Source organism: Genypterus blacodes, unplaced genomic scaffold, assembly GCF_046128005.1.
Source record: "Genypterus blacodes isolate CSIRO-AG114 ecotype Tasmania unplaced genomic scaffold, CSIRO-AGI_Gbla_v1 ptg000111l_1, whole genome shotgun sequence".
Lineage (NCBI taxonomy): Eukaryota > Metazoa > Chordata > Actinopteri > Ophidiiformes > Ophidiidae > Genypterus > Genypterus blacodes.
The window spans coordinates 4,301,694-4,328,257 of NW_027466915.1; the positions used below are offsets into that span (position 1 = coordinate 4,301,694).

At 44.9% G+C, this 26,564-nt stretch overlaps 1 protein-coding gene across 3 annotated transcripts in view; it reads right to left on the reverse strand.

Annotated features, from left to right (window-relative positions):
• Positions 1 to 341: 341 nt before the first annotated feature.
• nrip1b (nuclear receptor interacting protein 1b) overlaps positions 342 to 26,564 on the reverse strand; it is a 35,500-nt gene continuing 9,277 nt past the window's right edge. For 2 of the 3 annotated variants that reach the window (XM_076161233.1, XM_076161234.1), the window contains one exon: positions 342 to 6,707. In XM_076161233.1, coding sequence (XP_076017348.1) covers positions 2,615 to 6,247 — 3,633 coding nt within the window. In that variant the 5' untranslated portion in view covers positions 6,248 to 6,707 and the 3' untranslated portion in view covers positions 342 to 2,614. Of the gene's footprint in view, positions 6,708 to 19,147; positions 20,357 to 26,564 lie in introns of those variants that run through there. The other variant, XM_076161235.1, reaches the window with a different exon arrangement.

A 26,564-nucleotide genomic window follows, 5' to 3' on the forward strand; every position in this document is an offset into this window, starting at 1 on the left:
CAAGTACCTAAATCAAGAATGGATTTAACGACATTTCAGGAATTATGAATTTACTGGATTGATCTTTGTCAGTGTGAACCAGTTTTGACACTTTGACAATGTTCAACATGAGAGATAGGGTAAAACAAATCTCCTCATCTCCCCTTTATTCAAGAATTTCGTGTAACACACAACATGTAGAAGTGGCTGCACTTTAAAGTCAGGGATGTTACATTTCCATCAGCCAATGCTAACAGTTTAGAATATGAAATAAATTCACGTTTGTGAATTGAAGTTGTTGAAATAAAAACAAGTTCCAAATGTCAAGCTGGAAAAAAAGGAAACACATTCATACTAGGTCATGCATTTTAGTACTTTATTTTTGAGATATCAGTGCAAATGAACACCAAAAATGAAAACATAAAAAATGAAATAATGTTTCAGGTCTTCACATGAAAAAATGAAACATCTCTTTTTTTTAATATATGCTGCTACAAATGTATTTCTTAGATGCACAATGCAGGTCTATGATTGTACGTCGGTCCCCCACTAAAGCCCCGAGCTCTTTCACAGAGCTTTGTTAACCAGTAACAGAAAAGAAAAATCACAAAAATATTCAATGCACGTTTATTTTTTCACACATTTTATCAACTTGCTCAACAGCCTGTGGTTATTTAGGGACTGTTCATTTTCTAAACGAACCTCTCTGTGATAAAAAAAAAAAAAAAAAAAAGATCTATTAAGACTTGACATTTTTCCCCCTTCACCAGTAGGGATACACAGGTAGTTCCCATGCGTCTGCATGCAACAGGCAGCAGTGAGGAGAGTCAGACATTATTACACAACACAGCGCAAGATAGATTATCATTTACCACATAGAGACACATGCAAAGAACAAACCAACCGAAAAAGATGGGCATAGCATCCTCTGCCTTTGTATGTACACTTGTACGCATATAATTCATATTTACATATCAGGGCATTAAAAACTAGGGCAATATCTTTTCTTTAACATTACAAAATAGTCATCTTTCATACTGAAAGTACTATTTACACAAATATATTTAACCATTGTGAAAATGTATTAATAGAAGAAACGTACTTCATAGGTACATGTATTAAAAAGATCACAAGACTAAACGGTTAAAGCAGTGTGTGAATTAAAACTGATACTGAAAAAAATACAGCACAATCAAAATAAGGAGATAGATACCAGATGGCCCTAAAGACACCATGTCTTGGTGATTATCAGGGGCCTGGTACACATATCCAGCTGCTATGACAAATAATGTACCTGTGGTTTTCTCTTCATTATCATGCAATTCTTTTGATATTTTATGAGTTAAGAGACTGCCACAGAAAGAAAAGATGTCTAATAAAGCACAACAGTTAGAAAATAACACAAAAGAAAAAAGTAAATCACAAACTGTCAAATTCTCAACAGATAACAATACTGACATTTTTCATTACATGCCATTAAATAATTCTGATAGGGACACAAAGGACTCCGATTCGATAGTGCAAACTCTGGGTGGACCTTTGAACTGAAAATAGAAGAGAGACATGCCGTGTGCTTCACACTTAAAGTCTTTGTGTGCATGATGAGAAATGGTGCTGATTTACCCAGGATAAGTCACACAGGAACTGAGGCCTTTTAACTGTTGCTCCAGAAACCTGTTTACGCACAGTTGCTCAACTGTAAGCACCACACACACTTTGTTGACCCATCTGTTCCAAAAAAGCACAATCTGCAAAGACAGTAAGTACCCTGAATTTGCACTGTCGAATGCTTGCCTTACAAGTTCAATTCAAACAAAAGCATAATATAATGATTGTGACCATTCAAACCCTTTGATATATTTTCATTGCACTGCTAATTATACCACACAACAATTCTTAAGGAAAAGCAAGAGAGAAGATCCATCAAGACTGGAGCATCACTGAAGCTGCTGCAGTGTGAATATTGTTTTAAAGATCCTCCTTTGAATGCCTCTATCTTGTACATTTTTTTTTTTTGAAAAAGACTGCTATGATTGCCCTAGAATGACTTTATTTGGAATATTATCTAAAATTGATGGGACTCTGTCTATCTGACAATGTTCTGATGGAGAAAATAAACAAATGTCCACTGAACTGAGTGCTAACATTTTGGGGGTAATCAATAATAAATGTTGCTTGAAATGTTATTTCTAAATGTTTTATGGCAGGCAACACAGAGGACATGGAATAGTGATACGCGTACATTTCAGATATAAATTATAAAGAGTAAATCAACAGCAAATTCTAAAGGAGGACTTTGTAGTTGATAAAATGAAATATACACTCCATGATTATCAACAATCGGCAAAGTTATACTGTATTTGACAGTTGTGTAATTTTGGTTGCATCAATTAGACATATCTGCAAAGACAGAACTATTGTACCATTCCATAACCTCAATATTTAAAATTGAGAAACTAATGTAAAGATGCATATGAATTTGAACTTGCACTATTCCATAAAAAAGATCTTCATTTATGCATTCTTTATATGTCTACTCAAACTTCCAACCAATTTGGCAAGTCAGTAAAAAATAAAGAAAAAGGAGAGTCACTGAATTCTTTTTCACTTAGTATTTTTTGTAGAAGACACACTTCTATTCAGATGGTTGGCTCAGCCCCTGCCTTTCATGGCTGTGCTTGTCATTGTGAGTCGGTGATTGTGGAGTGGAGCGCAGACTGTGTTCATAAGCATGCATGTCACTGATTGGCTCTTCCTTAACTTTGACCACAGGCTGGGTCCCCTCTACCTGCTCCTTAATCTCCTTCCTCAGCTGTGCGCTACCCTTCTGCAACATGTAATACAGGATGGGGTTCGAGCGTGAAAGCCGTGGAGAGTCTGGATTAGAGTCACAGCCCTCATCCTCCTCCTCCCTCTCCTGACCAGTCCATCGCACAGGGCTCTCAGGCTCCTGTTTAACTAGTATAGGAGGGTCCCGTTTTTGAGTGACTGGCCATGGAGCAGGGTGGCGGCCCCAGGGGGTATGGATAGGGCTATCACCTGTTGGTGGGGTTGGCAGTGGTCTTAGATTACTTGGGAGACCTGAGCTGAGGGAGCCATGCTGGTGCCAGGGCATGTGGAGGAAGCTGTGATTGTGGGCTGGATGACTGAGAATGGTGCCGTTGGCCTTACCATTGGCCTGAAGTACTGAAGGACTGAGTGTCCCCCGGGGCTGCTGGGACAGCTCCTTCAAACAGTTGTCAGAGAGCAGCAGCTGTTTTAGCACATTGAACCCCCGACTCTCTCTTGTGAGGGAATCACTTGGGGGGCTCCGTGGTGGAGCCTCCTCTTCCTTAGGACTCCTCTGCTGGTCAAGCTCTCCTTGAACAGTAGAAAAGGCATAAATGTTGGTGTCCCCACTGTCCACTGCTCTTGGTGAGCTATTATTCAAACTATCAATTCGATCAGAGCAGAGGCGTCTCTTCTTAGGACTGGGGCTTGGATACTCTCTGTGTTCCTCTTTAACCTGTCTGTGCTGTGACTCAGCCTGCACAGCAGCACTGGTATAGTAGGTAGCAGTCTGTTGTTTTAGCAGCTGGCTGAGGAGGCCATATTTTCCTATGACCTCTGCAGACCGAGGTTCTGTTTTCAAGTCCTGCTGGGGTTCTGACATGGGGCTGCTTTTATCATAGCCACTCTGTCTCTTTCTGTTACTCAAGTCCTCAGATGAAGAAGAGAATGGCCCCACCTCCTCAACAAGCTCCGTTTTGACCTTTACATCCAAAGAAGGCCCATTGGAGCTGTCACAAGTTGCGGAGGCACCGGGGCTCTTCTCAAAGCCCCCCCCTGCTACCTCTACACTTCTCCTACCACTCCCACTGGGCCTGTCTTTGCGGCTGACTGTTGTAGCAGCTGAGCCTGTTCCTAGTAGAAGCTGCAGTACTGTGCGCCTCTCCAGAAGGTTCTCAATCTGTGAGGAGGGAGTTGAAGCTTCCTTCCGGCTGAAGGGGGTGCCACTGCCTGAAGGTCCCTCCGAGAGGGGAGTGGTGGTGGTTCTGTGGACTGGGGCATTGAGCCTCTCCAACAGGGCAAGGGGCCTGACGACATCCAGCTCCTGCCCAAGCCCTTTGCTGGGAGGGATGGGTGGGGAGGTCGAAGCTGAGCCACACTGAGCCAGGTTTTGTAACAGTTTACTGGCACTGAAGGCAGGCTCTGAAGCCTTCTCAGTAGGGAAGGTTTTAGATTTACACAAATCCAGCGGACTGGACTGGACATTGGGTGAGGGATAAGAGTATGGGGACAGTGTACCACTGGGGTCACGATTAAGTGAGTAGAGTGGCTTAGCTGGCAGACCAGGTTTATCTATGGGGCTCTTTGTCCTGGTCTCCTCCCAGGGTACCAGTCCCTTTGAATGGCCTTGAGACATGGTAGCCATAGATATATCAAGTGGCAGATCCTGATTAGCCACACTTTTATTTACCATCTCATTATTTCTGCGCTCAAGAAGGAGCTGCATTAGAGTGACCTTTGGGTGAGATTTTAGGTCTTGGTTCATTTCAGGCTCCTTGTTCTTGGGGACCTTTAAACCTGGTGGCTCTGGTTTCCACTTGTTAATCAATGATTCTGTTAGTTTGTCCAGGGAGGAAGTAGAGAAAGAGGAAGATGAAGCGGAGGAAAGAGCAGTTGAGACAGAGGAGACAGCAGTAGAAGAGGGTGAAAAGGTTGTGATGCAAGGTTGGGCAGAAGAGGGAGGGGAAAATGTAGCTGGGGGAGAAGAAAATACTGGGGTTGAAGAATAAAGGGTGGAAGATGAGGAGGAAAAACAGGAAGAGGGGGTGTTGTTTTTGGGTCCTGTGTCGTGGGTACTAGCTCGGTTCCTCATGGATAGGTCAATGGGGGAGCAGCTTGAGTAGGAACTCTCTGCATCACTGCTGTCCTTAGCTAAGCTTCTCTCCTGGGTGGAACACTCACTATCTGAAGTGACTGAAGAGGAGCCGCTTGGTGGCAAAATGCCACAGCTCTCCTCAAGGTGTCCATTCTTGGTCAGCTGTTTCTGGTTGTTGTGGTTATTAAGCAGCAGCAGGAGTAAGCTGCTGCAGGTCTGGGGGGGACGAGATGGACGAGAGTCGAAGCCTCGCTTCTCTCTTTGTGGTTGGCTGTGCATGTGGCTTGAGGCATGAGGAGGAGAGGGTGGTGAGCTTTGGCTGTGGCCACGCAACACAGTGGGGCTCCGTGGACTGGACTGGGCCATTCGAGGGAGTGTTGTTGTTATTGTGGTTGTTGTTGTCATTCCATTTTGGCTGGTTAAGGAGCTTAGTGTGTCTGGGGCTCCAGGCAGAGTCTCTCCGACACTAGGTGGTCTTTTGTCAGGGCCAAGTTGCTGGCTTGCCATAGCTGCCAGTCGCTCGCTGGCAGATTGTCCAGAAAGCTGGGCTTTGAGTGCATGCTCTCGGGAGTACTGCTGGAGATGGGCTTCACTGGATAGTAGCAGGGCAAGTTGACTACAAGCTACACTAGGTTTGGGTGATGGGGCTGGACTAGAGCGAATTTTCACCATGTTGGCCACTGCCTTAAGACGCTCTGAGCAGGATACTGATTCAGCCGTTGCGGGAGCAGAAGGAGGCGTGGCACTGTGTGCTGAGCGAGGTGACTCTGGGGGTCTGTCCTGGCTGTGCCCCCGGCGACTGTAGGGTGTGTTGCTGTGATTCTGCAGTTTGCTCTTCCTCATCAGACCCTTCAAACGGCTTGAGGCTGTACCATATACAGGGAGTGGCTCTTTGTCTGTAGGTGGTGCCTTTGATGGAGAGGAACACTCACTGGGGGACTTAATGGTTTGTTGGGACATTGCCACACTCTGGAGCCGTGAACTAAATGACTGAAGCAAGGAAGCCAGTAGGGTGCTTTCTCCAGCATGAGGAGAGCCTTCTAGTGCCCCATTCTGCACACCTCCCCCTTGGCCATTTAGCTCCACAGGAGGGGAACTCATGCGCTGATTCCCTGTATCATTCCACGTCCCAGAGCGCAGTAGACGGGCCTTCTTTAGGTGCTGTGAAACACCCAGTGCAGGCCCATTGGTTCCAGTCTTTGGAGCTGTAGGGCCATGGTTGGGCAGCTGGAAGTGCCCACCCACCTTGTCACCCTGCTCCTGGTTACTGTGGGCAGCCTCAGACCGCCCACTTGCTGTGGCCCCAGGCCCAGCCACCACTGGATGCATCAGTAAACCTTCCAGATAAGTTAGAACAGCTGAATCCTTGTGTGTCTCAGGGCCAGGCTCCTCCCCATGAGTCATGTTCAATACTAGGATCCCCTCGTATGGTTCAGCACCGCTACTGGGAAACAAATGTCCACTGGGTCATCTGGTTGACAGTGGCATGTACTTCCAAAATAGCAAAAAAAGAGAGCAAGCAACTGCACAGAGTGAGCCTGCAGGGGGCCAAAGGACGCACTGGGTAAATGTTGTCCCTCACTGCAGTGGGTACAGTCAGCACTGTGGCGAAACAGCAACCATGGTTGGAGGCAATCTGGGGCAGGTTGGCCTCCCAGGCATTGTTGTACGCCTTTAAATACTGGATGATCCCAGAAGGCCCAGCTCCAAGTTTATGTGAGTAGCATGCGAGGAGTCAGCGGGATTTCACTACAAAGATGTTGACACATTCCGTGGCTGTGGATGTTTTGTGATGTCAGTCCCAAGACCTGGCTGTGGCTCTGTGGATGGCACCTTTCAGCTTTCCAGAACTCACATGGGGGACCTATGACATAGAGCAGGAGAGTAAGAGAGAGACAAAAGGGAATAGAAAGAGAAAGAAATATAAAGAGAGAGAGAGAGAGGGGGAAAAAGAGGAGAAAAAAGAGAAACCGTGTGAGAAGCAGGGATATACACAGCACTATATCACAGTCATTTCACTGCCTTGTCCGCCATCTCTGTTACTTAGCAACATTTCAGATTGACTGCACACGGCTACTTCTCCTCTCTGCACTCTACCCTCGCAGCCACCAAACAGACGACAAATGTAGATTAGGCCTGATTGGATTCAAATTGAAAATTCAAGCCCACTACCTTGAAAACATTCAGGTCTTGCGCTATAAGCCCCTCGCAGCGATGTCTTTCAAAAGTGAAGGGTCTTGTGAGAGCTGAGAATAATTTCTTATGCAGCTTGTCATTTCAGTGGATTATCCCCCCTTACCACCTCCTGCTCCTTATGCACTTGAGCGGCATCTCACACGACACAACCCTGGCTCTGCACAAAGCAGCAGCCACCCACCCACATGCACGCAAGTAGGCATTAAAGCATGCATGCCTAGATGAGCATGAGTGATGATGCATGAAGACGTACACACGTGTACACACATAAAAACAGTTAGAGAATAGGTGTTAAGCTTCCTAGAGGATTCTCTATTTCACTGTGGCATTATCTTTATTAACACCTGCCAAGTTGATTCCTTCACCAAGCCTACTAGCTGTTTTGAGCTTGAATGGCTTTTAAATGAGGAGACAAGAACAAAGTGACGTGATATGATGTGAGTCTTATTAACAGATACAGTGCAAAGGCAGCAAGCATCACAGCAAGGATGTGGCTAACAGACAAACTGTACTGGACTGTCAAGTGTGTGCGTGGGTGTGTGTGTTAAGGGGCGGGGGTGGTTTAAGGATCAGGTGCACCTGTCACACCACACCACTGTCAGGAGGGCAGAGTCAGTGACACCGGGGTGAGCACTGTGCCAGTTGCCATGACAGTGTCAGCGGCTCTGCCCTAGGAGACCTCTGCTCTGAACCCTGTCAGCGTGGTTTCCGTGGATACAGGACACTGCCGACAGTCCTGGCCGCATCCCATAAAGGTTAATTAATACAGAGTTTCCACCTCGGCTCAGCTGCTGTGCGTGTCCTTTCCCAACGCCGTCCTCACCTTTTGGTGTCCGCTGAGTGGACCAACATAGCAGGTCACACAACAGGACAGCAGCCCTTGATTATGACGAAAGGCCATGGCAACCCACGCAGCAACTAGCCTAAATACTTTGTAGAGAATGGCAACAAGGGCCAAAAACAACAAGGCAGCAGGCTTCTAATCAGGCTGAAATCCATCCCTGTGGCCAAGGTCCACAGGTTGGCATGACAGAAAGGGCAACGAGGTGGTACTTTAAATGCCACCTTGAAAATGAGAAGGGATTAGAGGCTGGATTTAAGGTGATCAGTGAGCAATGAAGTCTGAGTACCAGGAGAAAAACAATTGGGTTGCTATTATAAAATATTAAAACCAAATGTTCTATAAGATGATGACACATTTCATCGTGTGTAGAATTGCATGAAAAATAACTAAAGTGAGGCTCGTCCATCAGCATCAATTACAGTTCAAATCTATTTTTAAGCTGTTGACCTAAATCTGACAACAACAAAAGCCAACCTGGTCACACTGGGCCATCTGACGTCTGCCGTCATGCTAATCTTAGATGCTCAGGATTAGGGATATTTTCCCGGCAGTAAGCTTGACGCAATTATAATGGAAAGCCCCGTAACTCCACATTTGATAAACATGTACATGTGTTTACCAACAACACAGTTAGGAACATTGATTAATATGTCATAATAAAGCCCTGCAGTCGGTGAATCATAAAAAAACTAAATGGGAAAAACACTGACAGGTTTTCAACAGGGGAAATTCTGTTAATCTCTTTACCGCTGGCTGTGAACCTTTGGAATTACAGTTGACCTTGTCTATGTTTTTGCCCAAAGAAACTTCAATACAGAGCAGACAAAGCAGGACAGGGACACTGTGACACTGCAGTGAATTAGTTTATACACAACGCGGCTACCGCACCCACCATCTGACATAAAGTGGGAATTACTCTTTAAATAAAGCGGGGACCTTACGGCTCTTGAGAGACATGTAATGACAGAGACTGTATCAGAAAGCCCTGCAACAGCACGGGCAAGAAAAAATATGTTCTCTACAGCGAAAAGCTCCGTTAACAAATAAATGACCTTAATATAGGAAAAGCTGTCCTCTATAGCGAGCCCCTAAAGCATAGCCCTCCTCCTTTCCCCTTTCAGAATGTGTGATGTGTGCATTACTATTACATTATCTCCCCTGGTGTATACGTTGAAAATGACCTTACACATCTGTTAACATGTCATCTCATTGGTGGTGGCACCCAAAATGCCTGACCTCCACCCCCTCCCCCAGTGTGGGACGCCACAGCACCAATGAATAGCTCTACGGTTTCTGTGGTGATTATCCATTATCCTTGACAATGTCAGCCAATGACAGAGCAGGCACCATTCTAAAGTGATTTTTACCCCTACAGTCAGCCACGTACATGTGAGAGGGAGGGCAAGTGATGGGGAGGGATGAAAGCTTCATCATCCCCCGGCTAGTCATCTCTTCATCTATTTCTCTCTCTGTCTCGCCCCTCTCGTACTTAAAGACAGCCAGAACAGGAAAGGTCACTGCACTCTCAGCCATTTTTTTTTTAAAGTAGGTGGAATCAGCATTAGACATGAAAATGTCAAAAGTAGATATCATGGATTAGATCTCAAAGGTTGACCTTCAGTCCCCTTAATGACCGCCAGATTATCCCCCCCCCCCCCCCACCACCACCACACAGGCACGCAGACATTTTGCCATGTAATTCAGCCCTCCGCCCTCCATATTTTTTTTTAATGTGAGATCCTAAATGACCTTCGTTGTCAGGGACGGTAATCCATTTAAGCCATTTAAAATGTATGAGACCAAACAAAAGAATTAAAAAGGGGAAGAGCCAAAGGAGTGGCAGTTAAGTCAAGGTCATTCATGCCGCCAAGGCTTTCCCACTTGATGCAACAGCTGGTGTCCATGCAAAGCTCTGGGCGTTAATAAAAAGTGACAATGCTGCCCGAGCGGTGTGTATTACTAATGTCTGACACCAGCCTGGCAGATGTGTTTTCGCTGCATTTAAGGGGAGTCAAGGTTAAAGGAATTTAAAAGGAGAGGCAGTGCCTAAACACTATTATATCATGTAATCTGCAGCCCAGCCCTGCTGCACATACTCAATGGGGGTAGCTCACTTACACATGCAGTGTGACCGCTATTTGTAAATTCAATATGGCCCTGACATGATTAAATAAGACAAAACATAAGCTACCTGACCAAATGCAGTTGTTCCCAGCCATCCACTAGAGGAAAGTTGAATTAAAAGCTCTTGCTCACCTTGAGAGAGGTAAACAAGAGAATAACATGCTACTGAACAGCAGGAGACTAGAACGAGAGAATGTTTTTGCAGATAAGTCAATCAGGACAAAATAACACTGACACGCAATACACAGACACATACACACCCACACAATGAGAACTAGGGCACTCTGACCCACTTCTTAGAATGCATTGACCAAACAAGTCATGCATAGCACACACGCCCCCATGTGTGCGCACAGAAATCTGTGGATGTACCCCACATAAAGGAAATGTGATATATGAATGCTGAAAAGTCAGGCCTCTTGTGCTAAGTAGCACAGGCAATCCCAGGGGAAAACAATCCTACTCAGTGATGACTGAATGCCAACTTGGACAAAAAGGGACTGGAGTGCTTAAGTTCTGAACCAGCAGCTGGCCTTAAATGAGGACTGCGTGGGTGGATTTTATCTTCATCTGTACTCATCAGTTCAAAGTGATCCAGGGGTTGTGAGAGAGCACAGAGGAATTCATGCACGTTGATGAGTCATCATAGTGGTTCAGAGCCCAGCTGACTGTCACAGGACCCAGCCAACACAGGCAGCACAATATCACTGCACTGTAACACAAACCTGGACAAGTCTTTCCCCTTACCTTGCCCTGGGTTTCATGGACATGCTTACAAAATGTTTGTGTCCATAGTAAATATTTGTGTGCCATTTGAAAGACCCACCCAAGGGCTATTTCCTGAGCGGCTGAGAATTAGTGCATCAATTAAAAACACACACATTCCTTCTTAATGAGCCGTGTCTGCCATCAATCTATACCTGATTCGTTTCTATTGGGCTCTGAGGTAATCTTCTGCTTACACTGTCTCTCCAAAATGATGCTCATTTCCGTCCCGGAACAGCACACATTTTCCATTTTGTAAACACTGGCACTAGAAATGGGAACAGCAACAGCTGATTGGCCCATGGCTGGCACACCAAAGGGCAGAGCTGGAGCTTTTGAAGCAGACTGCAGTGGCGATGTCTAAGGGAAATGGGCCACTTTGCAATTGAGATCAAATGTCCGACTGTAAGGCTGCTTTGAATGCTGGATAAAACCAGCTAGAAACCCTGGCCTTTAATGAATCATTTCCTTAATATCCTTGGCACCAATCCTAAGAAGACCATTGCTGTGAGTCAGCAAGATGTCTGCCTTTATTGGGTTAGAAGAGTTCTGATTTTTTACTGGATGTAATCTACGAGGGTTTGCAGTTTGATGGTTTGTGACAAAGGTTTAAGTTCGAGAAAAAAAGAAAAGGACATGTCTCTGCTATCATTTCGCCTTTCATAATGCTCCCATTAACCCACTTTGCAGATTTTAAATCATCCTAATGCGTGCTCTGAGTGAAGCTGGACGATGATTTTAGAGGATACACAAGGTTGTCAAGAGCTATTCTATCACAAACACAATATTTGAACATTTTACCAAAGTAAACACAGAGTCACATTCAAAGGTCCACAATTAAAAGTAGCTCTTCAATCGCTTAGGTACATTTAACCAAATGAAGCATAAAATAATTATAAGCCTTTCAGAGAAAATTCCAAAGAGTAACAATCCAGTTGGCAGGGCAGAGACAAGTACATGCCAAAGAACAGGAGACTACAATACGATTAGTCCTGCACATGGTCCTGATGCTTGACCCAGTACGCAGACACAAACAGCTTCATTCTTAAGTACATGTGACAGTCTCAGAATCCACATTGGCAGAAACATGTCCATACAAATGTTAACTCGGAATTCATCAGGTCTATGACCCAGTTCCTAAGGTCATTTTGCAAAATTATTCAAGGAAACACTGACGAATGACTCACAATTATTCAAAGCTTTTGCCGTGAATAGTATAATATTATTACAAGTGTAAAGTCTTTTCACTCAAAAAGACCTTGTGGCACCCTGCTGGCACACAACTACACAAGTTTGTTGCAACTTTGTGTCACCTTCTGGCCTAAAATGATACATGATTAAGACTAGGATGAAAGAAAAAAGAACCTACAGTATAGGATAACAGACACAGGAAATATAATTGATTCAGCTATGACAGAACGGATATTTTAGTTGGTATATTTGAGGCATGTAAATATTTTTACTGTGTTCGGTAAAATGAGACTGGAAGCGTTGTGCTGAAACAACATATTCACTTCCTTTGTTTATGAACATGTGCGTTGGGATGGGAAACGAAAACAAACAAGGAGGATGAGGCAGATATCTAACTTCCAGCAGTGTGCACTCAGGTTATACAGTCGCAGTTAAACATAATAATGTTCTTAATGAGGGTCTCTGGAAACCTGTCTTTAAGATCTGTAATGATTACTTAGACAAATATACTCAATGCTATAAGTAATTCATACCAGGGTTTTCCCTCCCATTACGTGCTTAGGCTTAGGTGCAGCAAGAGAAAAGTCTTGGTGAGAAAATCAACTGCCAGAGACACGCCCCTTGCCGAGGATTGTCAGCTGGTTTCTAGGGGATACACTGAAGTGCACTGGCAGTTTTGCGGTCATCTGACGTGCATGTGCATGTAGCAGCGGCTTTCACCCCCACAGCGCTTGTCCAGTCTGCTGACGTTGAGAGGAAACAGGTCAGCATGTTACATACTGTATGTAGTGTTACATACTGTATGTAACATGCAGTTGGTTTAATCAATGTGTTTAAACAAGGCAATGCTGATGGTCCAAATAATGTGAAAATGCATAGTTTTCAGTTAAAACACCAACTGCTCCATGCCACAGCCCCTTATCCTCACAGGACCACATCATCTAAGGCCTAAAAAAAATAGGTGAGGAAAACCCTTTTTACATATTAGTTGTTGAAAAGTCTGAAACCAAACTCCATTTCAAAATATCAGTTATTATGAACAAAAACTATAACAAATGGACCATAAAATACATATCAGAAAAGAAAATCCCAATGCATCTCAATTTACCTTCTGATCACCAACCCTCAAGGATCACAGGATAATAAGAACCTCAATATTGACTTTTGCTGACCTGCTAAAATATTTGCTCCATGTCAAATCAGGGGTTTATCTCCAGAGCTCGGTCTCATCAAGAGGTTGAAGTTGCCATGTGCATGTGAAAGATATATTCAGAGATCAAACAAATAATTATTTAAAACATGTTTTATAGCAGACTATCAGAATTTTGCAAAGATCTAATGAGATGACATGCTTCACTGATGATGTTGGCTAAAACAGAAAGATACGACAGTAATGTATGCTAGGTTAGACGTTGCCAACTCATTTGCAGTAAAGTAACTAGTGGTTATATACTGCATATTTTCTAACATCACTTATTCCTGGAAAATTGAAGTGTAAATATATTTCTTATTGGGTCAACCAGTAACCTGATTATTCCCCTTTTTGGGAGTAGCCTGGCTTCAGAAATGCCACCAAAACAGGAAAAGGGGGCGACGTGATCAACGGTTAACACATGAGGGAACTTTGGTAACAAATCTGTCTAGACTTCAAATAAAATAATGCTAGTTTGTACCTAGCCACAAGGCAGAGGCAGCTAACCAAAAAAAAACACAAAATATATGTGCATGTAAAGGTACGGAAGAAGAAGAGCGAGCAAAACAACGAGCAGACTTTTCATACAGTCAAACAAAGGCATTTTACTTGACGCGGTATGAAAAAACAACAACAACAACAAACACTCTGTTGGGATCCTCTTGATGTCCACTTGAACCTGAGGTAAAGCCATATCACATGGACAACGGAGAAAAACACCGCCTGGCTTCATCAGCTGTAAGCCTTCTCCTCACCAATAAGCTGTAATGAGTAACACACAGCAGTACAAGAGGGAAGACGTGAGGCCCTGCCTTGGCTGCCCTTTGGATAAATGCCCCGGTCAGGAGCTCATTACCCAGGCTTTCAAAATTAGACCTGAACACAATTTCAAGTTTATCCCACCACTTCCGAATATTATCTCTGTAATATCGACAGTAGTCAGTTTTAATTGGGCAGAATGTTTGGAATAGAAAAAAAAAAAAACTGCTACTCAAACAACCGGCAAGACAGATGGATGTAACAACACTCTGCAGTCCATGTGCACTGTATACAGTATACAGACCTAGGAGGCTATTTGTCAACACAGTGCACACAGCATGTATATGGTTCAGTTGTCATATAAATAACTGCACTACATCAGCACTAACGAGTCAGCCGTATGCTGGAGGTGTTAGCAGACCTCACCTATGCTTTTGCAACTCTGACAATAATCACCTAATAAAGTGGAAATAATAAACCCACTTCTGCATTCAGATAGCATCCCTTTGAGCGGGTGCGTTAGGTCAGACTGTGCTTATTCAACTTTAAATGGTCACATGCTGTCAGTGAATGCAGGGTTTATGATTTAGGCCAGGCTGAGAGCAAACAGTGGATATAAAATTCCTGTCAGAGAAGGCTTGCTGCAGTGCACAATGTCAACGGTGGAATACGGTGTGTGTGGGACGTCACTAGTGGAATATTCTGTGGGCCGTAACACCAAGGGTGTGGGTGTGTGTGTGTGTGTGTGTGTGTGTGTGTACACACACCAGTTCCCACATTACAGTACGTGGATTACAAAACACACAGACGACACAGAATTAATGTTAAAACCCCCTTCTCTTTGCGTTCCTAAAGTAAATGTGTGTGCCGTGTTGAGATTACAAAGAGACATACACACGCACGCTACCACTCCCCTCTCTGTCAGCACGCTTTGCAGTACTAGGAGTTGGACGGGGTACATCAAAGCATTTTGCGGCTTTCATTTACCAACATGGCAGATGATTTATCATCCAAAAAGAATACGACTTCATTTGGCAGTACTTGGAGGTTGAATCTGGCCCTGTTGTATTAGGATGCTCAAAAGTGCCCCCCATTGTGCCATTTAATGGACAACATGTAGTATTACCATGGAGGTCAGTGTTTTGAGCTTAAGAGACACAGGTGGGTCAGTCAGTACCTTTACATGTACACTATAATGCTGCAATTAAGACAAAAATGTCGAGTATAAACATAGCTGGAATAAATAGGATTCTGTCATTGAGGAAATGCTCAGACTGAACTGAAAGCTAAAACAAGAGGGTTTACAGGCACATTCATAGTACAATGTGTAATCTTGGTATAATAGCAATGATGATTTATGCCAATTCTGATCTGATGAAAGTGTTTATAAGAATTATACAAGTCCCCGGTTTTGGAAGTAACCTGGTTTCAGAAATGGAGTATAAACAGGAAACCAAATTTCTATAACCCAGTTAAGGGACCACAAGATACCAGGTCAACACATGTACATTTCTGCTGCAGTGACCTGGCCATATATACACTTAACTGGGTTTCTGTTCAGGTTTTTAAGAGTGCGCATGTCTGTGGTTAACAACGGGGTTACGAGCAACGTCACTGGATACAGAGAAGAAGCAGTGGTTTCAAAATGGCGCACGGCAACAGCAGCACCGGTAGCTGACAAGAAGCGCTGACAAATGTTAATCAAAAACAAATGCTTGGTCAATCACATTGACCCTTCAGCTAATGGCGATGATAATTCTTAATATTACAGCTGTGGCTAAATTAGTGACTCGTAACAGTGCTAAGCACATCAGCAGCCTCCCTATTTGAAAGTATGTCGGATCCATATTTGTTTGAAACTCTGTGCTTCCTCAATTAACACTTGCCTGGTGATGCCGGAAAACACCGTTTCATGATGTCATATCCTTTTTTCAAAGGAGACATCAGGTTACTGAGCAACCGCGAGAATACAGGGTTTTACAGTTACTTTCTGTTTTAGCCAGGTTTTTGTGTGCATGTAAACACATTGAGTGACAAAGAATCAGGGTTAGAGAAGCAAGTATATATACAGGGGACCTCAGTGCTTATCATGGATCCTCAAAGCACTCAAGCACTTCCATTTAAGCAGACTGCTAATTGCAATTAATTGCATTCACCTGGCAGCCCAAGTGGCTGGTTAGGATAGAAACCAGCAGAGCTTTGGAGCCTGAGGACCATGAGTGAGAACCCTCGGGTTGTTTTGATGGAAATTATAAACCAGGGAAAAAAACATTGATTGAATTTTCCATGGCTTTTTAAGTGCTTTAGAATTGATCAGGTTGCTTCCACTGTGACCAACACTAACATGCTAATTGTGCTCCCAGATGCAGACAAGCACCGGGCCAAGGCTTGCAGGAAATGAGTCTGTCTTCCCTCAGTCAGCCATTGACCATTAAATCAGAGAGATGGAGACAAGGCCAGCGCCCAACTGCAACCGGCCTATTATTTTACCGTAATGAAGGCGAGGGAGAAGAGAAAGCAAAACATCTTGTGGCAAACATAGTACAGAGAGCTCAGCAGAGTAAAAAGAAAAGCTACACTAGTACACTAACACTGTGCTGTGGTTGGGAGGCGAACGCAGACACACATCACACTGCCGTACCTTGTCATCCTTAGCTGTGGAGGCTGATACAGGTAAAGTGCAGTAATCAATTTGCTCTACTGGCAGCAGCGCTCCTTTGGAATACTAATCAGGCTTCCGCCCTCCCCTCTTCCCTTGTTCTCGCCATCCCTCCACCCCCTCTGCCTTTCTCCTTCCCCATTCACCTTTCTCATGACTTGACACCCCCCCGTGCCCCAGACCTGACCAAATGCTAGAGGAGGACGGGCTGTCTTCTGCACAGATAACTGCTGCCACTAATCAAGCCTACGTGCACCGGGGCGTGGGATTAAAAGAGCTTGCACAGCTTGACTCAGGCACTGAATGCCGTTAAGCACACACACACCACACACACAGACACACACATACACAAGCAAACACACACGAGGTCAAAATAAAAACCTATAGCGTGTCTCGTCCTAGGAACACTCACATACACACACAAGCCACAGATGAGCAAACAACACAAGGTCAACTTAAAAGCTGATGTTAGATGAACATTCTCCGGCTATAAAAGAACACACAAAAGAAGATTAGATCTAAATTTATTTTGCCAGTCAAGACGGGACTCTGTGGCAAGCCACCCCATCTCTATCTTTCAGAGCACATGTCATGCAGAGAGCTGCAGTGTTGTGCGCATCTAAAGCGAAAAAGGGGAACAAACTCAACGGTGAATTGACAGGGCCTTAATTCCCGTTCGTTTTTCATTTGGAGAGATGGCTTACAAGGGGGGGTCTCTCCACCATATCAAACACATACTGGAGTTGCCTGGAGGCTGTAACAGAACGTCCTCAGTGTTACACACAAGCAAGCGATAGGAATGTGTGCGTCTGAGTGTGTGTGTGTGTGTGTGTGTGTCAGAGAGAGAAAGGGAGAGACAACGCCACCCTACGCATCAGCAGGGATATTTCATTATGTACATAACGAGTGCCATTAATCGCTCTTAACAAGAGGACACAACCTCACCTTGGCAGTCTCACACACACAACAGGAAGGTGGGGGGCTGGGGGCCAGAATGGGTGGGGGGGGTTCATGGAAATATCTATAGCGCGCACAGAAATTAAAATTCACCACACTCAAGGATCTGCCACCTCCTTTTGACCGACCACATCACGGCCCGGGGGTGTGTGGAGGCAAGCCAGCAGCCATACAGAAGCTGCTCGTCTCGCAGACACAAACACATAAAAAAGTGTGAAAAAAAGAGCGGAGGAGGGGAAAGTGAAAGTGAAGTGATGAAATAAATATATAAATAAAAGTGGGGGAAAATGCCGCAGTGGTATTTGCCAGTGGGGGCCTGTGCCCTTGACATACTGACACGGGAGGGAGGGGAACCACTGTCATGTGACACTCCGCAATTTGCCCGATAGCCTGTCTGTCCACCCGACTGTCCGCCCGGCCACCTGGCAAACACCCCCGCCTCACACACTCCCTGCCTCACTCACTTACAATCTTCCGCCCACCTTCGTGCGACCTCATCCTCCCCTGACCTGACGCCGCCGCTGCCCACCCCCCCCCCACCCAGCACCCACCCCTCTGCAGTCATAGCACCCCGTCCGCCCCACCCCTATCGCTCCGTCTCCCCCCCTCCACCCTCAACCCTCCCCCGCGGCTGTGCAGCAAGGTCAGGCGGGTCACCGTGTCCTCATCTGTAATCCGCTGCCATTCGTCAGCAAGCCCCGGCCCAGGCTGGAGGAGAGAGAGAGGAGAGGAGAGGCAGGCGCTCAGACGAGGGGAGAATGCCCAATTAGGCAGCTGTCACACACACACACACACACACACACACACACACACACACACACACACACACACACACACACACACACACACACACACACACACACACACACACACACACACACACACACACACACACACACACACACACACACACACACACACACACACACACACACACACAGCAGAGCAGGAGAAAGAGGAAGGGCGGGAGGGAGGGAGGCTGCAGAATCAGCCTACTGTCCACAGACAGAGAGGGGATCTGGGTATACATGAATCCTTTCTGCTGTGTGTCTGTGTATTGTTTTGCAGTGTGCGTTGAGTATTACGAGGTCAACTACAGTTTAGACATGTATGACTACTACAGTAGGCATGTCGACAAGATGAGGAAACAGTGAAAACTGAAATTTCAGGTTTTTGACAAGGCAAGAAGTACCACTTTTATCTGAAACAACATTGATGAGACCATCAGGAAAAGGTGGCAGAGCGATAGTCGGGGCAGAGCCCCACCTGACTGAAATCCCTTACTGTCCCAGACCAACAGCACATATCACATGGGTGACAAATATCCCATAATTGGATCATTCATCACCACCGAACACATCTGTTTTGAGTAATGGGAAAACTAATCAGCAAAAATGATACAGCTAAAGCTTCACGCCAGGCACCAGGGAAGATTTATGCTAGAGTGATTCAGGATTCAAGCCTGTACGTATTGATTATTTTGTCTAAATGCTTTTTCATTTAATCAAACAAATGCGTCAAAGCTATGCCAGTTGGGCCAGGAACAGGTGTGATCAACAGCGTCTGTGGGTCTGCAGGGACGAGCCCCTCCCCTCCCCTTGTCTTTTTTAGTCTCACCTAAAATGTTAAAGTTCATCAGGGTTCAGCAGCGCTTCAAATCCAGCTTTGAGTGGTTAGTGTTCAAAAGGATTGCATCACAAGAGTGAGGGACACTTATCCGGTAAATCCTGTCTGAGTAGAAAGTACAGTTCATAGGGACTTAGGCTGGATGTCATACAGGCTGGATACATATGTGCATGTGGCCTGGAGGAAGATTCTCACTCCTCCACAGGTGCTTGGGGGAAGCCTGGCCTCCCCGCTAAACACTACATGACAGTACAAAATGGAAGGTCGGACTGAGCAGCCAGTTGGAGCATCCAATGGGATCAACTCCCAAATCCCTTTGAGCAACACTCCACCTACAGGACTTTCTGTCTTGCATTTCGAATGTGTATTTATTATTCCTCAATGGGAGTGACTTCTTCAAAAGCATACTCTGAGCTATTGAAGCACGCTACAGACACACTGAGTTTGTACGTCGGTAGCGTGCGTCTCTGTGTGTGAAGGGGGGTGAGGGACGGGTTTTCAGATTTAGGACGGCCTGGGCTTGACGTGGTCTGGCTCCTTTGTCCAGTCCTTTGTTCAATTGCAAAAGATAAGCACAATTGCTGTTTACTAGAATGGAAATACACATCGACAAATAGTGTAAATTATTTATATGACCGTTTTAAATTGTGCAAATAAATGTGACTTTAAACAAACAAACACTGGTATTCTTTAGATTAGAACAACAAGACACTGCAAGCATAAAGCGAGCCCTTTTGGGAATGTTCTTCGTCATTTCTGTTTGGCTGTAGCAGCTTGACTCCACCCGTCCCTGTGATTGTTATTGTAATGACTCAGTGTTTGGTCGGCCAGTTCTTGCGCTCTTCTTCCAGCACTGAAAGTACCTACAGTAAAGTGCTCCCAAAGTCTGAAGATTGTAATCTGCGATGTCATTTTGATGCATCGCCTGAGGCGGCTCCATTAGCAGCCCGTGAGACTGACTTTGTGGACTTGTACAATGTCTGCCTGTACTTTTACATCTTGAAGAAAACTTAGATGATCGTAAAGCCATTAGTTCTGTCCTAGAAAATATCTCCCCATCTCCCATCAAAAATCCCCCCACGTAGATTCACCTTGTACCTCTTTTCCAACTCATTGCATATTATGGAGCATTGTGTTTGGGTAAAATAAAAGTTTCAGACATTTTTGCAGTAATAGGAACAAAACTGTACTAACCCATTACTTTTTGATGTAATGATTCAATTCTATTAATAACGTCATACTTTAAGATCGCATATGCATAAAACACCCCAGAAAAGGGCTAAAATGATTACACAGAAAATTCCCCCTAGTTATTTTTTGAGGAAGAAGTATATGAAAACAAAACAAATAAAACAAGCTCTGCCCAATGTGATGCAACCAGTCATGTGATACTTGGACCAATAACAGAGGACAGAACGACAAACTTTTCCTTGGAGCCCTTGCACAAAGAACACAGAGAACATGAATCCCCACGTCTCCGGCACCGCAAAGACTAATGTCTGCAATGAGGATTCGTCTGCGACAGAAGTATGCTGGGGCATAGCTCAGGATCATGAGGGGCATGAGGGTAAATCTTCTCCTTCAGCCCTGCCACACCAGGGTCAGAGGTCAGGGTCAGCTATAGAGCACAGCACCATGGACTGCAGCTGGTATGGATACAGTTTTCATGTCAATGGCACTTCAGCGCAGTATATGCTTGCAAAAAGTGGGACTCAAACCCAGATGCCCTGGTTAAAGGTCTCCTTACTCAATGCACTGCCCTGCTGTCATATGTGCCTCCCTGATAAGAATAGCTATGTGCCGTTCTACGACAGTCAGTGTTCTCACTGTACTGGCACAGTGTAATTGGCACTGTAAGAAGATACCTGATTGACCGACGGACACACGACAACAATGTAAACAAAATGTGGAGGAGTAAGTCCGCCCACGGAAACAGTATACTGCACTCTACATTCTCAATGCAGTGGGATGATATTCAGTACTGGGTTCACTTGTGCTGTTATGATATTGTCATCAAGAGCAAAACAAAAACATCAGCAGTTATAAATTTGGACTGTTGAACTTAATTTTAGCTCCCATTGATCTTTAGCTTTAGTTGAATATAAACACAGATTCATCTATGAGACACTGCAGGCAGCCAAAAATAAAACGGATGAAAAAATATTTAAAATGTAATTGGGTCAATGAATTTAGTAATAATAATAATAATGATAATAATGTGCTAAATTTACATTCCCACTCCACTTGCAATATTTGATTTAAATGTGTAGTAATGTAATTCTACAAGTATAATTGTAATTGTAGTTTAACTCCTTCAAAGTTTCCTACAGTATACATTATACTCTGTGTAGCCTCTATTCAGGGCTGATTGGTAAAAAAAAAGGGTGAAATCCACTTTAGTTAAACTCACTTTAGCCTTAACTGGAGAACACTTCTGCTGCCATTGGTTCCCTGTCCCTTTAAATAACTTTTAAGACATTTTTTCTCTGCTCTACCTCCCTCCCCTGAGGTTTATCACTGTAACTCTTCTATCTCTCTTCTGTCTTTCTTTCCCTCTCTTACTCCCTCCCTCCAACACGCGCGCACGCACGCACGCACGCACGCACGCACGCACGCACGCACGCACGCACGCACGCACGCACGCAAGCACGCACGCACGCACGTGTGGCTGGCAACTACAAAGCAGTTAGCCAAGCATCTCTTGGCTCTGTGGAGAGAGAATAAGACACTCTCATTACTGCCCTTAAAAAGCTCTTGGCCTCACAAAATCCACCCAGACACCAGTGCAGAAAGTCATGAGAAGGATTCCAGGAGTTAAAGGATACTTTTTCCCTTACAACTCAATTCTCTGTGAGTGTGTGCATGTGTCTATGGTTGATGGTTTTCAGCCACCCTCCCTGCTCCCCGCTCCCCTTTCCTGTTCCTCTTTAATGTCACAGGGCTGGCTCATATGACCTTGAGCAGCAACGTTGGCATGGCAAGTGCAAGAGCTGCCTCGCTTGCGGGCGCCCTTGAACTGGATCTGCAAGACAAAAAAAAAAACCTTCACGCGGCCTGATAGACATCTCAGCCCTTCTCCCATCTACAACACCCCCCTTCCTTTTCTCCCCAGCTCTTCTATTCAATCTACGCCACTCTTTATCTGTTCCCCCTGGTGGGAAGAGATTTATCAGGATGCTGTATCTTTAACCTCTCTATCAGACTGAGATACAGACAGAATTTCAAAATGTCTGACCGGCCTGTGCAGATTTATTTTTAAACCTCCACCTCCTCCTCCTCCACGCGCAAGCCCCAGGCCATTTCAGGAAAGGGGCGGTGGTGGGGGTTTATGGAATACACCTGTGTGATGAGATGGCTATCCACTCGAGAGGTGTTGTTTACGTACAAGGAAATTCCAGACTGTTTTTCCTCCCTGTTCTGATCGGAGCCACTGGCACACACTGACCTGAAGCTTCAAAACAAATATCCCAGATTCTGTTCCAAGGATGAGCTTCAGCTTTATCGGCCAATAGAGGTTCTCTGACTAAGAGAGGGGTGGCGCTTCTGAGCCTGTGTTTTGACAGGTTGATGATGACCTGCTGGATCCCAACAAGACCTCTGATTTACCAGTGTAAACACCACAGTCCATAGTCCAAAGTCTAACTGCACTGTCAAATCTGCTCTTGCATGAGAGCCGAGTGCAATCTACTGTAAAAGCACACAGAAGGGTTTTATCAGCATGCAAATACTGCAGCACCATCCCTAAAATACGACACGGGCCGCCAAGGTTCAAGTAATATAGTAAATATTTGCATTGCGCTGTTGGAAGCGATGCGCTCAAAAGTGAGTTGTTTGAAAAAAGACCTTTTCTTTTAGATGTAATGTTCATAGACTGCACAATAGTGTGCACAGAGGACTGTGTTGGGGGGTGGACAGACACAGACCGAGCCCTCCTACTGGTTCTCTTCATGCCTGACCTTTCAAAACTGTAATGTTATCACATGTCATACGCAGGCCTGCTGGAAACCATCTGCTAAAGGCGCTGTGGTGGCTCCCTCTCAGTAACAAAAAACACACACACACACACACACTGGCTGAAGTGGTCAAGTACTGGTTCTGACTGGTTTACAGCTCAGCATGTCTCACCTTCACACACACACAGACACACTGCAACACACAAATGCCCCCTCTGAGACTGTTGTTGAGCGACATGAGCCATGAGCAGTCTCCTCAATTAGTGTTAAGGGGCTTTTGCACAGAGACATTAAGTTCTGGGGCTAAGAATAACATTAGACAGGTCTGCTGCATGGCCGTGGCAGGGCTACAGTGCTGTGGCACTGAGGAGAGCTGAGTGTCTGCTCGAACTGGAGTCTTGCAGCTAATCCGATACCCCCGCCACGTTTAGCCCCACCTCAGGATATTATGTTATATTTGTTAATGTGACACCTCGGCTAATAAGGCTGTTTTTACAGAGGGCGAAACAAATATGATTAACATTAGCTGGGTCACATATACAAAATAAGACACACCAACACTTAACTTAACTTGTGCTTATTCACTGTGAAATCCCCCCATCAAAAAAAGGCAGATTTTCAGATCAGGGCGATAGCTGTGCTGAAATATTAACAGGCCCACTATAGATCTCCACCACAGAAGAGCCAAAAAGCAGAGTCGGGTGTGGAGGCACTGTGTCCTGTGAGATTCATTACAGGCAGATTTGTTTCCACATAGTGAAATATGACTGAGCTCTACTGCCTGAAAATTGCATTGCTCCATAAGCAGACCCCAATACAGGAGTAAACCCTGATTTTCAGTTCTAAGCTCAGTACAACAGCCATAGCAATTATTTGTGAGGGACAGATCAAATCCACTGTTTATACCACTTTGTCTGTCTAAGACACACTGTGACACACAGGGGATATGAAACAAGAAATGGAATGGGTCCATGTGAAATCAATATCAAAAATATATGGGGGCTGTGGATTATTTCTTCTCCAGGGACTTAAAGCAATATCCAAAGAATTAGACGGGATGGCAAAATTTAACAAACAAATCAAAGAAACCATCATGTTCTAACATACAATTGGCAATCATTGAGATTTAGGGACTGCTTTGCAGTTTGTTTACCACAATGGCTCTGCGTTAACTAGAGGTTAATCATTCAAAGTCATAGCCTTCCTCCTTTTTTTGTGATAAAACAGCTTGAGTTGACTGATATCATATACTGGGTCATACAAACAAATTATCTGCTCACGTGTATCTGGCTTTGGCACATATGCAAAGAGATCAGTGCAGCTGAATAAGCATCGGCATAGCTCATTTCTAAACCACAGTTGAACTTGGTTCAGTAAATAACCTGACCTGAATAAAGTCGAGCAAATCTAGGAGAAAACGGGCTATATTTAGACAATAGCAACGCGTGTGTCACAGAAAGATCCATGTATCGCAGGCTTTGAGCCTGTCGGCTCTGACTGCAGTAATCAAATGCTTTTACTGATGACTGGGATGGGAAAGAAAGGAACGTATAGGTGGTGGCAGTGCTTCAGAGACTCCTGCACTACTGTAAGCTTGTGTGTGTGTGTGTGTGTGTGTGTGTGTGTGTGTGTGTGTGTGTGTGTGTGTGTGTGTGTGTGTGTGTGTGTGTGTGTGTGTGTGTGTATGTGTGTGTGTGTGTTTTTGATGTGCAGGGCTTAAGAGTGAAGGGAGACCTCACTGCTCAGCTTGGGGCGTATAATCTATGGTTCATTTGCAGCTTTTCTCCCCAGTATGACAAGCCGTTTACAAGACGTAGCCTCTGCTGCTGACCCAGTTCTGAGTGGCTGCGTCTAGCGACAAGGCCCTGCCTCCCCATCAGGCCCTGCTCCTCGTCTAACTGACGATAACACCGCCACCCTCTGCCTCTATGAACTGTGGGAAAAAAATAGGTCGCCCTGACCCACTTTTCTTCTTCTTTTTTTCTTCTCTAAGATCGTACAAGGAGTTCTGCAGAGCATGATCGAGGGAGACAGCAAAAGCGAGACAGAGGGGGAAGCAAAAGGGAAAATAAGACAGTCTCAGGCAGCATTCTGTGATGAGTCCTGGCATTTTGGCAATGCAAGCCTGTGACCTTTGGAATTGAAGTGACCCTCATCAGCTGGCCTGTATGTATAGCAAGAACCCTCCTGCTCCTTAATCTAACAGCAGCTCCCTAGGTTTAATGCCCCACTACAGGCTTCACCCCACCATCCAGTCATACACCTCCTCCTTTAAGGTAGCCATTACCTCATCGGTTACTCAGAATGCTAAATGAGAACCTCTGCCTTATTTAAACACCCTGCTTTTTGCAGCCATTTAACACCCATGAAGGCATGACATGCTTCTTGGATAGGAGAAATATTAAGGGGTGAGCTGAGCTGGATCTGATGCCCTAAAGCCTGATAGCATGCCTCGCCCACCTCTCAATGCTTCTGCGTGGGTTAGGACAACTCATGATATATCTCCAATCACGCACAGTGCTCTCATGCAAACCAGTTCTTCATTAAACCTTATTCACTCATGCATTGCTTCTGTAATCCCTCCATACATTAGCCAAGGCCTTCCTCGCATGGCATGTTCCTCTGTCAACCACTGAGCGTTTCATTCATTTACAAAACAGATAGTTTATTCCCCAGGACAGTTTGTATTAGTGTCAGAGTCTTGTTAAGAGTCATTGTGAAACACCTCATCACCGCACACACCTTTGACGGCAAAATGGCTCATTTAAATATTAATGTGCTCGCCAGAATCATTGCTCACTAGTGCTTCTGTGTTACTGAGCAACCTTTGTTTAGCCCATGTGAGATTGGCATTTAATTATTAACTTTTAAAAACCTTTAAACAAACTTACTGAACATGAATTCTATATTAGGAACGGTGCCATAGCAGTTTCATAAAGGCTGTTAAGTCGCTCAGCAATTTGCTTTACAGGGATTTTACATCCACTCCTTAACTACCAGCTGTTACTTAGATCTAACCTGAGAGGTTAGATCAGAATTAGGTTACACAATCTTGAAGTTTAACAGAATGTCAGACACTAACATTTGTGTGCCTAACGTTAGTGCACCAGCGTCAAACCCACACTAGTCCCACCAGATGTAAGCTACTACATGTGGTATATGAGGACTCATTTGCATCCGCTTCTGCTTGACACTTTCAAAAGCAGAGGAGGGGTGACCTGCTGCTAAACTCTTACCAGCCCAGTGCTAAGCCCCTGCGTGCTAATGGTGACCTAGTGCACATAGATATGTTGGTGCCTCAGCGACGAGTCATGAAGCCCACTGCTCTACTTTCCCCTGCTGCCAGGCACGCTTCAGAAGCATGAAGCCATGCTGTATCCGACATTGAGACATGTGGAGAAACACTAAATCAAGCCAAAAAACGGAGTCAGGGAGAAAATGGCCGTTGGAAAAAG